Genomic DNA, 15,821 nt, shown 5'->3' with positions numbered 1-15,821 from the left:
CGGCAAGTGGAGAATGCGGCCATCGATCCCACGACTCTCACGTGCTAAGCGAGTGCTCTACCATTGCAACTAATTCCGCTGTTCCTTCCTATCAATTGCCCGCTCCCTGAATACATGAAAGACTTTGCTCCAATCGGCGGGACCGAGTCTCAGCAAGCGAGCAACAGCAGAACGGGAAGCCGCAGTAATCATGAACGAAGCTGAGAAGAACACGAGCCTGCGGAAGGCAGACGAGGTCTCCGCAAAGCTCACTTCGTGCTGAGTTTCTACCTGTGCACCACACTGAGAAGGTTGGGTCTGGCTACGCTGGCCGAACAGGCGCAGGGCATTCCGTCCAGCTGGACCGTACCCCACCACCTGTCCCAGGTGGAGATGTTCCTGATGAGAAACCCTTTCGACCATCAGACAGTGGTCGGCACAGAACATTCTGGGGGTCCTGCGGGGAAAGGAGGGGGTGGATCTGATGGGGCAGTTCCCCAAACAGACGGTCAAAACCATTTGGCAGAACGTCTCGTCGCCGGAACTGACCAACGGGCACCAGGACGTAGATTGGACGGTGGTGAGAAGGGCCCTTCCAGTGCAGTCTTTCCTGCGGCACGGCATCTGAGCGCCACCGCGAGCTGCCCTCGAGGCTGCAGCGAGGACGAGACCATCGTCCATCTCCTGGTGGACTGCCGCTTTGCGCAGAAGGTGTGAAGAGAGACGCGTTGTTATCTGTCCTGCTTCATCCCTATCAGCTCGGTAACATAGTACTCCAAGGGCTGTTCCCCGAGACAGAAATCAGCTGCTGCTGGAAGACCATCAACTCCGTGAAGGAGGCCCTTTTGTCCGCCCGAATCCTGCTGCTCTTCCAGCTGAAGGAGCTGTGCACGACCGAATGTTGCCGACTGGCACACTCCAATGACCAGGAGTACGTGCTGAGGGACACACTGAAGCGAGGTGCGGCCTAAGTAAAGGCTCTATGGGGAAAGGTCACCGTGTAAGGCCATCCCACCTTTGTACTGTACACCGTGTATTCTAAGATATGTATTGTGTTTTGAATTGTAATATTGCGATCGTATTGTGTACGATCTGTATTGTATTGTTTTTGAATTGTATTGCTTTGGAATTGTGATATTTACATTGAACTGTGTGTATCCTTAAATTTATGAAATAATGTATATTTTGAAATTTAAAAAGTTCCTGCTCAAAGGCACTCTCTGCTGGTGAGCAGACGCAAATGCTTTAGCAAAACAGCCATGTTCGGGCAGACAGAGAAAGCTTTAAGGTTAGAGAAAGGAAAAGAGATGTCCAGTGCCTTAGCGGCAACATGTTAAGCTATAAGCTACCTACAAATGTAATAGAGCTGCCTTGAGCTAATTGCTGGTGACTCCAAGAGCACACTCACTCCTTCTAGCCAGAATTGAACCAGTGACAAAAAGATGATTTTTGATTTAGATGTTATAATTTTCTAGCTTTACTAGCTGAGCTATGGAACAGAAGCAACAAAGGTACCTTCCGTTCGTGATTGTTCACCGTGTGCCTTTTGACACAGCCCCCAGACTCGTGGAGTCACGTACGCATGACCGAGGCTGACTCGGTACCTGTTCATACCGCAGCACTGTGAGACTGTGAGCTGCTACACAATCTTCACATCCTGGGCCAGTGGCGCAATGGATATGCATCTAACTATGGATTAGAAGATTGTAGGTTTGACTCCTACCTGGGTCAAAGGCTTCTGCAAATTGCACATTACTTTATGACTTTAGATACCTTGCAAGCTCTCCTATTTGGTAGTTTTGCCTGGCTCTGTATATAGCCAGTGCCTTCTTAGTGCATCAGTCTCATAATCTGACAAACCTCAGTTCAATCCACAGAGAAGGTACCAGGGCTTGTGAAGCTATTTTTCCATCTCTCACCTCATCTTTCCATTTTTGCTGATACCAAAATCAAGAACACTGCAGCACACCAAAAGATCTGCTGTCCCTTGACCTCTCTGTACCGTAGAAAGCAGCAAAGCTTAGGAAGTACCTGGGTGATGGGCTCACTGACAACTGACACCACTTTTGATCTGGACAATTTCCCCAAGGCAAAAGGTGAAATGAGGGAATCGACGCAACAGAGCTAAATCCCCAGTTACTTTTCATTAAGTGCCCTTCACAGTAGCCACTTCACGCTCGCCTCCAAGCTGCTTCACGACCAGCAGGGAAATCTTGCCTTGGGTTGGCCCGCTCCCTGAATACATAAAATGCTTTGCCCCAATCTGCAGTACTGAACATCAGCAAGCGAACAAGAGGAGAACGGGAAGCCACAGTAATCCAGAGTGATGCTGAGAAGAGCCCGAGCCTGCGGAAGGCAGATGAGGTCACTGCAAAGGAACAGCTGCCTGTGCTTGAGGGAAGAGGCAACAGCTCTGACTGACTGACTGAAGACTTCTTTTGCCTGAAAGTGAGTGCTGAGTGCTTTGAAGTGTTGGTGCTCGAAGGCACTCCCTGCTGGTGAGCAGAGAGAAATGATCAAACAAAACAGTCATGTTCAGGCAGGCACAGAAAGCTTTAAGTTTTGAGAAAGGAAAAGAGGTGTCCTATGCCTTAGCGGCAACATGTTAAGCTGTAAGCTGCAAGCTGCCTACAAAGTTAATAGAGCTGCTTCAAGCTAATTGCTGGTTACTCCAAAAGCACACTTGCTCCTTCTAGCTATTATTGAACTAGTGACCCAAAGATGACTTTGATTTATTTTTTTCTCAATAGTTCTCTACTCTACTTGCTGAGCTATGGAAAGGAAGTAACAAAAGTGCTTCACTTTGGTGATTGTTCACCGTGAGCTATTTGACACACCTGGACTCGTGGAGCAGCATACACATGACCGAGGCTGACTAGCTACCTGATCATACCGCAGCACTGTGGGACTGTGAGCTCCTTGGTGTACTTGGAAACCTGGCTAGTGGTGTATTGGATAACACTTCTAACTACAAATTAGGTGATTGTAGGTTTGACTCCCACCTAACTTGAAGGTTTTTGCAAACTGCACATTACTTTATGACTTTAGATACCTTGAAAGCTGTCATACTTGGTAGTTTTGCCTGGCTCCGTACATGGCATATGCCTTCTTAGCGCAGCTGGCAGTGCGTCAGTCTCATAATCTGAAAAACCACAGTTTAATTTACAGAGAAGGCACCAGGGCTTGTGAAGCTATTTTTCCATCTCTCACCTCATCTTTCTATTTTTGCTGGATACCAAAATCAAGAACACAGCAGCACACCAAAAGTTCTGCTGTCCCTTGACCTCTCTGTACCGTAGAAAGCAACAAAGCTCAGGAAGTACCTGGGCAATGGGCTCACTGACAACTGACGTCACTTTTCATCTGGACAATTTCCCCAAGGCAAAAGATGAATGGAGAATGTGGGCATCGATCCGATTGAGCTAATTCCCCAGCTACTTCTTGTCAATTGCCCTTCACAGTGGGCGCATCGCACGGCCTCCAAGCTGCTCCATGACCAGCAGGGAAATCTTGCCTTGGGTTGGCCCGCTCCCTGAGTACATTAACTGATTTGCCTCAATCCGCAGTACCGAACATCAGCAAGTGAACAAGAGGAGAACGGGAAGCCACAGTAATCCAGAATGACGCTGAGACGAGCCCAAGCCTGCGGAAGGCAGACGAGGTCACTGTAAAGGAACAGCCGCCCGTGCTTGAGGGAGCAGGCAACTGACTGAAGACTTCTTTTGCCTGAAAGTAAGTGCTGAGTGCTTTGAATTGTTGGTGCTCAAAGGCACTCCCGGCTGATGAGCAGACGCAAATGCTCAAGCAAAACAGATATGTTTGGGCAGAAACAGAAAGCTTTAAGGTCTGAGAAAGGAAAAGGGATGTCTTGTGCTTTAGAGGCAACATGTTAAGCTGTAAGCTGCCTACAAAGTTAATAGAGCTGCATTGAGCTAATTGCTGGTTTTTCTAAAAGCACACTTGCTCCTTCTAACCAGAATTAAACCAATGACCTAATGATGACTTTGATTTGTTTTTCACCACAGTCCTCCACTCTACTAGCTGAGCTATCGAAGGGAAGCAACAAAGGTGCTTCCCGTTGCTGATTGTTCACTGTGTGCCTTTTGACACACCCGGACTCGTGGAGACGCGTACGCATGACCGAGGCTGACTCGGTACCTGCTATCACATCCTTTATAATAGACTAGCATTTTCCCTACTACTGATGTTAGGCTAACTGTGAGCTGCTACTTACTCTCCACAACCTGGGCCAGTGGCGCAATGGATAACGCATCTGACTATTGATGAGAAGATTGTAGCTTCTACTGCTACCTGGCTCTAAAGTTTTTGCAAATTGCGCATTACTTTATGACTTTAGATACCTTGCAAGCTCTCATTCTTGGTAGTTTTATCTGGCTGTTTACATGGCAAGAGATTATGAAACAGTTCCTGCAGATTGGAGGGTGGCAAATGTAACCCCACTATTTAAAAAAGGAGGGAGAGCAAAAATAGGGAACTACTGACCAGTTAGCCTAACACCAGTAGTAGGGAAAATGCTAGTCTATTATAAAGGATGTGATAGCAGGACACTTAGAAAATATCAATGGGATTAGACAAAATCAACATGGATTTATGAGCTAATTGCTGGTTACTCCAAAAGCACACATGCTTCTTCTAGCCAGAATTGAACCAGTGGCCTAATTTTTTTTATTCATTCATGGGATGTTGGAGATGATCAGCCATGATCTTATTGAATGGCGGAGCAGGCTCGAGGGGCCGATTGGCCTACTCCTGCTCCTATTTCTTATGTTCTTATTGCTGGCACTTGTCTGGCGCGAATGTTACTTCCCACAAATCAGCCCAAGCCTGGATGTTGTCCAGGTCTTGCTGCATGCAGGCATGGACTGCTTCATTATCTGAGGAATTGCGAATGGAACTGAACACTGTGCAATCATCAGCAAACAACACCATTTCTAACCTTATGATGGAGGGAAGGTCATTGATGAAGCAGCTGAAAATGGTTGGGCCTAGGACACTGCCCTGAGGAACTCCTGCAGCAATGTCCTGGGGCTGAGATGATTGGCCTCCAACAACCACTACCATCTTCCTTTGTGCTAGGTATGACTCCAGCCACTGGAGAGTTTCCCCCTGATTCCCATTGACTTAAATTTTACTAGGGCTCCTTGGTGCCATACTCGGTCAAATGCGGCCTTGATGTCAAGGGCAGTCACTCTCACCTCACCTCTGGAATTCAGCTCTTTTGTCCATGTTTGGACCAAGGCTGTGATGAGGTCTGGAGCCGAATGGTCCTGGCGGAACCCAAACTGAGCATCGGTGAGCAGGTTATTGGTGAGTAAGTGCCGCTTGATAGCACTGTCAAAGACACCTTCAATCACTTTGCTGGTGATTGAGAGTAGGCTGATGGGGCGGTAATTGGCCGGATTGGATTTGTCCTGCTTTTTGTGGACAATGACTTTAATGTATTTTTCACTTCACTCCTCCACTCCACTAGCTGAACTATGGAAGGGAAGCAACAAAGGTGCCTCCCGTTGGTGATTGTTCACCGTGAGCCTTTTGAAACACCCGGACTCGTGGAGTCACGCACGCATGACCGAGGCTGACTCAGTACCTGCTCATACAGCAGCGCTGTGGGACTGTGAGCTGCTACGCAATCTTTGCAACCTGGGCCAGTGGTGCAATGGATAACGCATCTGACTACAGATTAGACAACTGTAGGTTTGGTTCCTACCTGGCTCAAAGGTTTTTGCAAATTGCATATTATTTTATGACTTGATACCTTGCAAGCTCTCCTACTTGGTAGTTTTGCCTGGTTCCGTACATGGCAAGTGCCTTCTTAGCGCAGCCGGCAGTGCGTCAGTCTCACAATCTGAAAAACCTCAGTTCAATCCACAGAGAAAGCACCAGGGCTTGTGAAGCTATTTTTCCATCTCCCACCTCATCATTCCATTTTTGCTGGATATCAAAACCAAGAACACTGCAGCACACCAAAAGTTCTGCTGTCCCTTGACCTCTCTGTACCATAGAAAGCGGCAAAGCTTAATAAGTACCTGGGCAATGGGCTCACTGACAACTGACGCCACTTTTGATCTGGACAATTTCCCCAAGGCAAAAGGTGAATGGAGAATGTGGGCATCGATCCGATTAAACTAATTCCCCAGCTGCTTCTTGTCAACTGCCCTCACAGTGCAGTTGACAAGAAGCAGCCCCCATCGCACGGCCCCCAAGCTACTCCATGACCAGCGGGGAAATCTTGCCTTGGGTTGGCCCGCTCCCGCATGCAGCAAGACCTGGACAACATCCAGGCTTGGGCTGATAAGTGGCAAGTAACATTCGCGCCAGACAAGTGCCAGGCAATGACCATCTCCAACAAGAGAGAGTCTAACCACCTCCCCTTGACATTCAATGGCATTACCATCACCGAATCCCCCACCATCAACGTCCTGAGGGTCACCATTGACCAGAAACTTAACTGGACCAGCCACATAAATACTGTGGCTACAACAGCAGGTCAGAGGCTGGGTATTCTGCAGTGAGTGACTCACCTCCTGACTCCCCAAAGCCTTTCCACCGTCTATAAGGCACAAGTCAGGAGTGTGATGGAACACTCTCCACTTGCCTGGATGAGTGCAGCTCCAACAACACTCAAGAAGCTCGACACCATCCAGGACAAAGCAGCCCGCTTGATTGGCACCCCATCCACCACCCTAAACATTCACTCCCTTCACCATTGGTGCACAGTGGCTGCAGTGTGTACTATCCACAGGATGCACTGCAGCAACTCGCCAAGGCTTCTTCGACAGCACCTCCCAAACCCGCGACCTCTACCACCTAGAAGGACAAGGGCAGCAGGCACATGGGAACAACACACCTGCACGTTCCTCTCCAAGTCACACACCATCCCGACTTGGAACTATATCGCCGTTCCTTCATCGTCGCTGGGTCAAAATCCTGGAGCTCCCTTCCTAACAGCACTGTGGGAGAACCTTCACCACACGGATTGCAGCAGTTAAAGAAGGCGGCTCACCACCACCTTCTCAAGGGCAATTAGGGATGGGCAATAAATGCCTGCCTCGCCAGTGACGCCCACATCCCATGAACGAATGAAAAAAAAAATACATTAATTGCTTTGCCCCAATCTGCAGTACTGAACATCAACAAGCGAACAAGAGCAGAACGGGAAGCCACAGTAATCCAGAAGAGAATAGCCCGAGCAGACGAGGTCACCGCAAAGGAACAGCCGCCCATGCTTGAGGGAAGAGGCGACAGCCCTGTCTGACTGACTGCCAGAAGCATTCTTTTGCCTGATAGTGAGTGCTGAGTGCTTTGAATTGTTGCTGCTCGAAGGCACTCCCTGCTGGTGAGCAGAGAGAAATGCTCAAACAAAACAGATATGTTCGGGCAGACACAGAAAGCTTTAAGGTTTGAGAAAGGAAAAGAGGTGTTCTGTGCTTTAGTGGCAACATGTTAAGCTATAAGCTGCCTACAAAGTTAATAGAGCTGCCTTGAGCTAATTGCTGCTTACTTGCTCCTCCTAGCCAGAATTGAACCAGTAACCTAAGGATAACTTTGATTTATTTTATCACAACAGTCCTCCACTCCACGAGCTGAGCTATGGAATGGAAGCAATAAAGGTACCTCACTTTGGTGATTGTTCACCATGCGGCTTTTGACACACCTGGACTCATGGAGTCACGTAAGCATGACCGAGGCCGACTCGGTACCTGCTCATATTGCAGCACTGTGGGACTGTGAGCTGCTACTTGCTCTCCTCAACCAGGGTCAGTGGCGCAATGGATAATGCGTCTGACTACGTATTTTATTGTAGTTTCGACTCCTACCTGGCTCATCATATTTGAAAAAGTAACGTAGTAAATAGCATAATGATTAGGTGATGCCAGGTTACATAGAATGTGATTATATCCATCTGCAGCTACCTGTACAATCCTCAATCCCATTCCTATCTGGGAATTTGGCTGGGAGTCTATTCTATACATCTACATTTGTGTGTGTTGGTGGGGGGAGGGAATCTTCTTTGATCCTTCAATCGTTCTGTTCTGTGATTAGGTTATTTCAGACCAGTAGCTGAGTACTAGCTTGGCTCAATGGCCTGGGATGTAAAGGTTGTGTGTTAAAGCCCCACGCCGGGATTTGAGCACCTAATCCAGGCTAACACTCCAGTGCAGTACTGAGGGACTGTCGGAGCTGCTGTCCGTTAGATGAAACCAAGATCCTGTCTGTTCTTTTTGCAACCTTACACTTGTGTACCCAGGGTAAAGGTGAGGGGTGAAAACCACACAGAAATTTTCCAGTCACAAAGAGAAGGATGAAAAATAAACACACACACTTGCTACCATTAAATTTAAAAAGATTTATTTCAATAATCAATATCTTTTGTTTTCAGATTCTCAGGTCCAAACGAAAAACCCAAACAAAAGAAAAAAAATATAGCCAGATAGGCTAAGTACAAAAACTCAGCAGCAAATGTAAATCACGCCATCAAACTGCAACATATGGTCAATCGAAGCAAGGGGCAGTTCACAATTCAGAGGTTCGGGGGTGGGGGGGATTTTTTTTTGCTGTTTTCTGTCTTTTTTGTCAAACGAATAACAAAGGATTTCTTGTAATTGTCTCTCTTTATATATATATTTATATAAAATACATCAAAGCATGCTAAGTGATTCATAAGGCAGGGGAAAAATGTAATTTTTATTAATTTACACCTTTGTTGTGATTGATTTACATCATGTTGTTCTGTAGCGAGTTTACCTCAGCGCTTGCGCTGTCCTTGTTGTCGTGTTTTGGCGTCCAGTTATTTTGCACGTTGAGTGAATCTTCGTCTTTCGGGCAGGTTTTTAATGAATCTTGGGTTTTATTTTGTCCGTTCGCATCGTCCTGGAGATAGAATTGTTTCAAAACAAAAAAAAACCCACACACACGGGGAAGAAGAAAAGAGAAGAGAAGGTAATAGTGGGTGAGTTGTTCCTGGGAGTGATGCGCAGTCCCTCAGTCCACTGGAGAGTGTTTGAGAAGGAGAAGCATCTGTTGCCAACCACAGCACATTTGGCAAATTACTTCCTTAATTCAGGAGAGGAAGTGATCTCATTTTAGTGGGGCCCAAGAGTCTGTGTAGGGTTACAGCCATTCCTAATGATTAACTAAATGAAAATAATTGAACCGATGACATCAATTTGGTGCCACCTGGGAGAGGTTACTGAGTGACAGTGTGAGGGAGCTGGATTAACATCAGTAGAGATACAATCAGTAACACAGGGTGCTGGGGGGATTACTGAGTGTGAGGGAGCTGGATTAACATCAGTAGAGATACGGTCAGTAACACAGGGTGCTGGGGGGGGGGGTGGGATTACTGAGTGTGAGGGAGCTGGATTAACATCAGTAGAGATACAATCAGTAACACAAAGCACAGGGGTAGGCATTACTGAGTGACAGTGCAAGGGAGCTGGATTAACTTCAGTAGAGATACAGTCAGTAACACAGGGTCCTGGGGGGGGTTACTGAGTGTGAGGGAGCTGGATTAACATCAGTAGAGATACAGTCAGTAACACAGGGTCCTGGGGGGGGGGTTACTGAGTGTGAGGGAGCTGGATTAACATCAGTAGAGATACGGTCAGTAACACAGGGTCCTGGGTGGTGGGGGGGGGGGTTACTTAGTGTGAGGGAGCTGGATTAACATCAATAGAGACACAGTCAGTAACACAAGGTGCTGGGTAGGGGGGGGTTACTGACTATGAGGGAACTGGATTAACATCAGTAGAGATACAGTCAGTAACACAGGGTCCTGGGGGGGGGTGATTACTGAGTGTGAGGGAGCTGGATTAACATCAGTAGAGATACAGTCAGTAACACAGGGTCCTGGGGGGGGGTTACTGAGTGTGAGGGAGCTGGATTAACATCAGTAGAGATACAGTCAGTAACACAGGGTCCTGGGGGGGGGGGGGGTGGGGGTGATTACTGAGTGTGAGGGAGCTGGATTAACATCAGTAGAGATACAGTCAGTAACACAGGGTCCTGGGGGGGGGGATTACTGAGTGTGAGGGAGCTGGATTAACATCAGTAGAGATACAGTCAGTAACACAGGGTCCTGGGGGGGGGGTGGGGGTGATTACTGAGTGTGAGGGAGCTGGATTAACATCAGTAGAGATACAGTCAGTAACACAGGGTCCTGGGGGGGGGGGTTACTGAGTGTGAGGGAGCTGGATTAACATCAGTAGAGATACAGTCAGTAACACAGGGTCCTGGGGGGGGGGGGTGATTACTGAGTGTGAGGGAGCTGGATTAACATCAGTAGAGACACAGTCTTTAACAGAGAATGCTGACTGAGAGTAGTTAGTATGAGTGATCAGGAAGAGGAACCTTGCCTAACCCAGGGGCACTTGGTTCCATCATATCCCCCCCACCCCCTTCCCACTACTGTCCTGACTGAGACCAAGCTATCAGCACGGATCAGGAATCAAACCTGGAACCTTCCTGATCTGTGCCTCAGCAAATTCACCCTCTGAGCCGTGGCTGAGTCAAGTATGTCTGTACAAATAGCACCACACAGATCACCCATGTGGCAATAAAGTGCACAGAAGAACATCTGCTGACTCTTAGAGTGGGCTTGTAGTCATTTCATTGAATGTAAATTGATCAACGTGTCAGCACATGCTCTGTGTGATATCATCACTTTGCCGATGGCATTACCTGCGCACTTCTAGAAACATCAGTGACAAACATTCCAAACCACGATGAGCAAGTCACTAAAGAGACACTCTCTTCAAGGCAAAGCGTTTGGGCAAAGCTTTGTGTCAGTTCAAAGAATCATCGAAATTAAGCACAGGAGGCAACTCGGCCCATCACACCAGTGCTGGCTCTTCAACTGGAGCAGTCTACTCGAATCCCATATCCCTGCCCATTCCCTGTAATCTTTTATATTCTTCCGTTTGAAATCCTTCTCCAATTCCCTTTTAAATGATCAACCTCAATAGCCTCCTGTGGTAAAGTGTTCAATGGAGATGATAATTAGGAGAGGTGTATAACGGGCCGCCGATTTGATATCATCCATTTTACATAATCGCCAAAGGTTAAAATGACCCCCTCCATGTTCTAGTAGCCCACTGTGTGAAAATATTTCTTCTCACTTCCCTCTTTGTTCTTCTAGTGAGATTCCTCAGTCTGTGTCCCCTTGTTACTGATTTACCAACCAGTGGATACAACATTTCACTATTTACCCTTCTGAAACCTTTCATAAATTGAAAAAGATCTATTAAAGTTCCCCTTTACCTTCACTGTTCCGTAAAAATAATCCCAATTTTTCCTCATTACTATAACCTCTGGATTGTGGCGTCATTCATTTACAAGCGCACTGCTCAACAATGTAAATCATATCCAAAACTTCAATGCGTCATTTCATATAACATCACCTAGCTCTTCTCCCTCCCCCAAACAAAATGTGCTCTGCCCAAATGCTTTGACATGGAGAAAATGCCCCTTTAAGAATGACGTTCTACATTTTAAAAGCCGTGGGCTGATTAAGCAATGAAATCCAGCAGGAATGAACGCGAGAATCACATCCCAACTCATCCTCAATCTTTAAGCCTGAGGGTTGAAGCCTTGAGATGAAGATGAAGGTGAGACCACCTCACGAGGATGTGATGTCCCACTGATGTCACAAATCAGCTGGGTTGCTCTAGATGCTCTATAATAAAGCAATACAGTCAAACTCTGATAAACACATCTCCCACCTCCCAAGATGCTTCATATTCTGTAGGGTAGGAAAGGGAAGGGAATTGTTACACTGGGATTCCACATACCCGAGGTCAATGGGATATAGTCCTGCTCATTGGAATTTCATGCAATGGGAGTGAATGGGAAGGGGGTTAAGTCAATTATAATTCTGTACACTGTGCGTGAATGGGAAGGGGTTAGTCAATTATAATTTTATTCAACGGATGGGAATGGGAAGGGGTTTGGTCCATTGGGAGTCCATGCAATGGGAGTGGATGGAAAGGGTTTGTTCAATTGGGATTCCACTTAATAGGAGTGAATGGGAAGGGGTTGTCTCCATTGAGATTCTATACAATGGGATTGGATGAGAAAGGGTTTGTTCCATTGTGATTCTACACAATAAGAGTGAATGGGAAGGGATTTAGTTCATTGAGATTCTACACAATGGGAGTGAATGGGAAGGGATTTAGTTCATTGGGATTCCAAACAGTGGGGGAGAACAAGATGGGATTTGGGTCGAGATCTGTGTTTATCTGGACTGTAGCAGCAGCTAATCTGTTTATGTAACTACAGGGCAAGATGAGCAAACAGATCTTATTATTTTCAGTCCCCTTTAATGAGTAATGCATCACCTCCTTTTCATTTTGGCAGTTTTTAATTTACTGCAATTTTAGCAATATTTAACATTCAATGACCATTCTGTTTCATTAGAGAAGGACAAACACATATCACATCATCCCACCAGCTACATTCTGTAGGCCAATGCTAACTGGCTTTAAGATGTAGCACTGGCATCTGAAAGATGGATGTCTACTCATCAATCTCAGAAGTCTGCCTTTAGAAGATTTGATTTTGTTCTTTCTCTCTTGCCCGATTCCCCTCAGTTTTTTTCCCTCTCATAACTCTCTGACTTTTACTGGGCAGTCCCGTGCAGTGATTCTCCTTTCAACTTTTGAGCGTTGACAGGCAATTCAACCATGGAGTGAGGATATTACAATCAATCCTGTTCTTACCCAACGTACACGAACATGCACTTTTGCCGGTGGGGGTGGATTGGGTGGCAGGCAGGGGAGGGGGGGTCACGGATCATCAGGAAGTACCTACTCTGGCTACGGGATGCTGAGCAAATTGCAACATCACCCCTTCACTCTAGCTGGGATTCACCCATTCAACGTAAATTGGGGATTTGGACCTAGGACATTCTGGACTACTTAGCTCATTGCCGAACCAGATTGTGCATCTCTATTATCAGATTTTCCTCAGGATGAGGGCGACACTGACAAGGTCACATTTATTGCCCATCACTCGTTACCTCGAGGACATTAAGAGTCAACCATATAGTGTAGGATTGGAATCACATGTAGATTAGTCCAGGTAGGGGAGGCAGGTTCCCTTCCCTGCAGCACATTAATGAACCAGTTGGGTTTTTACAACAATATGGCAGTTTTCAAGATCATTTTTCTGGTGCCAGCGCACTGAATCCGATGTACTGAATCCAATTTCACAACTTTCCATGGTGGAATTTAAACTTATGACTTCTGGACTGCTTGTCCAGTAGCATAACCACTAGGCTACCGTATCTAGTATAATTAAGTTATTGATGGGTCAAGTTGACAATTAAGCAGCAATGCTTGGGTGGGTCATTGGTGGGTCATGGTGGATGTTTCTGAGCACTGGCCTAACTGCAGTCTCCTGTTCTACTTTAGTGTTATTGGGTTGAAACCTGCTGGCAAATGGACCAACTTCCATGAAACTTGTTGCGCACTTATACCACCGCAGGGGTTCCCACTCCAAATCTCCCACACAGCGTGTTCCTAAAATGAGCCATCCCGCTGCAAGCTGAGGATAGAAAATCAGAGTGAGTAGGATATCCCTGGCCATTTTAAGGTGCCTTCTGGAGACCATGTGCAGAGATCTTTGGCAGCATACTCGAATTTGTGATCGGAAATTGGTGCCAAGGACCGGGAAGAGCCTTGGGAAGCAACTAAACTTTCAAAATGGAAGAAACATTTTACAAAGAAAGGCCCTTCCCCTTCTCAGAGAGCTACTCCATTACCCACCCACCCTCAAACCGTATCCTGTAATCCCTCCACTGAAAGGGTGATGGAAGCAGATTCAATAGTAACTTTCAAAGGGGAATTGGATATATACTTGAAAATAAAACATTTGCAGGGTTATGGGGAAAGAGTGGGGAAGTGGGACTAATTGGATAACTCTTTCAAAGAGCAGCACTGGCACAATGGGCCGAATGGCCTCCTTCTGTGCTTTATGATTCTATGATTTACTTTCCCCTGAAAAACGGAGGTTGAATTTCCATGAAGGTTCTCCCGCTTGTACACAGTAATTGCTGTGAAAGAGATGTGGAAACTCCGAAAAAATGGCATTAACACCATTCTTTCAGAATTTAAGGGGAAGCTAGATAAGTATATGAGGGAGAAATGAATAGGATATTCTGATAGGGTTAGATGAAATAGAGTGGGAGGAGGCCCGTATGGCGCTTAAACACCGGCACAGACCAGGTGGACCAAAAGACCTATTTTTGTGCTGTAAATTCAATGTAATTTACATGGCTCTTCTACATAGAATCTATAGCACAGAAAGAGGCCATTCGGTCCAACAAGGCTATGATGGTGTTTATACTCCACAAGAGCCTCCTCCCACTCCAATTACCTCTTCCCACCCTGCCCCACATCCCTCTATTCCTTTCTCCCTCCTGTATGCATGAAGCCTCCCCTTAAATGTGTTAATACTATATGCCTCAGATAGCATTGATACATTTAGGGGGACTATGTCTTGCCTATGTGGGCGTAGCGATTGTGTTACTGGACTAGTAACCCAGAGGCCTGGACTACTAATTTCAAAACGAACATGAGTTCAAATCTCACTATGGCAATTTGAGAATTTTAATTCAGTTAAAAGTAAATCTGGAAATAAAAGGCTGGAATCAATAAAAGTAATCATGAAGCTGTTGGATTGTCATAAAAACTCAACCGGTTCACTAATGCCCTTTGGAGAAGGAAACCTGACATCCTTACCCGGTCTGGCCGATATGTGACTCCAGTCCCACACCAACGTGGTTGACTCTTGACTGCTCTCTGAAATGGTTGGGCAAGCCACTCAATTGCATCAAACCGCTACAAAGAAGAAGGCCCACCACCATGTTCTCAGGGCAACTAGGGATGGGCAATAAATGCCAACCTTGCCAGCGATGCCCACATCCCTAGAATGAAAGAAAAACTCCACGTGGCAGCGAGCTCCACATTCTCACCACTCTTTCGCTGAAGTAAAGATGGACGAGAAGGACAACCTCCACAGAAATTCATCCCCCACATCTCTTGAATCCATTTACGCTGCCCACTGCTAACTTATCCTACATCTCAATTACAGTTTAGGAGAGAAAGCTTCCCCTGACTTTAGCGAGTTTCTTTTTTCCGAGCACTGCTTTAGAAATTCTCAAATTTCCAAAGGTGATTAGAGAGGGGCATTTTTCAGCTGTAAGATCAGACTTGCTCTGGATAGCAGGTTGACTCTGCTTCTAGCTGCGGGATCACAGGCATTTAGACAATACACAAGTAAAGAGATTACCTGACATATAATATTATCATAGTAAGCCAACGCACGGGCATGGGGTAAAAGATTAGATGAAGTGGTGCATAGTTTTCTTACATTTGCTTGGGAGCCCTCGGCAATGGTGGAGAGAGAGAAATTGTCATTGTGTTGTTCCAGCTGAGGCCTGTATTTGCTGAAAAACAGAGCAGAAGTTTTCATTTACTGTATTATATCAATGCAAAGTACCGAGGGACAGACGTGCAATCTCACCCGCAGGTTATGGTGATCTCCCCAGCTCCTTGTTGCACGATTGAAATCTCACGCATGTGTGCCCTCTGTAGGCAATTCATGGCCTTTAATTCACATCTTTGTTCTTCTAATTTGTTTTTAATCTTTCTGCTCATCAGGTGAGGGATGTTAGTGCTGCAGACTGGAACACTTCTCATTGCAGGTACCAAATGTTAGCATCAAACTCCCAGGGAAGGTACAGCACAGGTTAGATGTACAGCAAAGCTCCGTCTACACTGTCCTATCAAACATGCCCAGGGCAGGTACAGCACAGGTCAGAT

General features: G+C 46.3%; 1 protein-coding gene and 1 pseudogene across 1 annotated transcript in view; both read right to left on the bottom strand.

The window, feature by feature from the left end:
- LOC137308071 (protein FAM200A-like) overlaps positions 1-426 on the bottom strand; it is a 9,231-nt pseudogene extending 8,805 nt beyond the window's left edge.
- Positions 427-8,673: 8,247 nt separating this feature from the next.
- The window catches only part of LOC137308059 (chondroitin sulfate proteoglycan 5-like), a 63,715-nt gene continuing 56,567 nt past the window's right edge, over positions 8,674-15,821 (bottom strand). The window contains exons 4-5 of the mRNA XM_067976995.1: positions 15,370-15,445; positions 8,674-8,871 (exon numbers count right to left, since the gene is read on the bottom strand). Coding sequence (XP_067833096.1) covers positions 8,716-8,871; positions 15,370-15,445 — 232 coding nt within the window. The 3' untranslated portion in view covers positions 8,674-8,715. The remainder of the gene's footprint in view (positions 8,872-15,369; positions 15,446-15,821) is intronic.

This window comes from Heptranchias perlo, chromosome 3, assembly GCF_035084215.1.
Source record: "Heptranchias perlo isolate sHepPer1 chromosome 3, sHepPer1.hap1, whole genome shotgun sequence".
NCBI classification, from domain to species: domain Eukaryota; kingdom Metazoa; phylum Chordata; class Chondrichthyes; order Hexanchiformes; family Hexanchidae; genus Heptranchias; species Heptranchias perlo.
The sequence above is the reverse complement of the archived record's forward strand: the minus strand, read 5'-3'. Positions and strand labels throughout refer to the sequence as shown.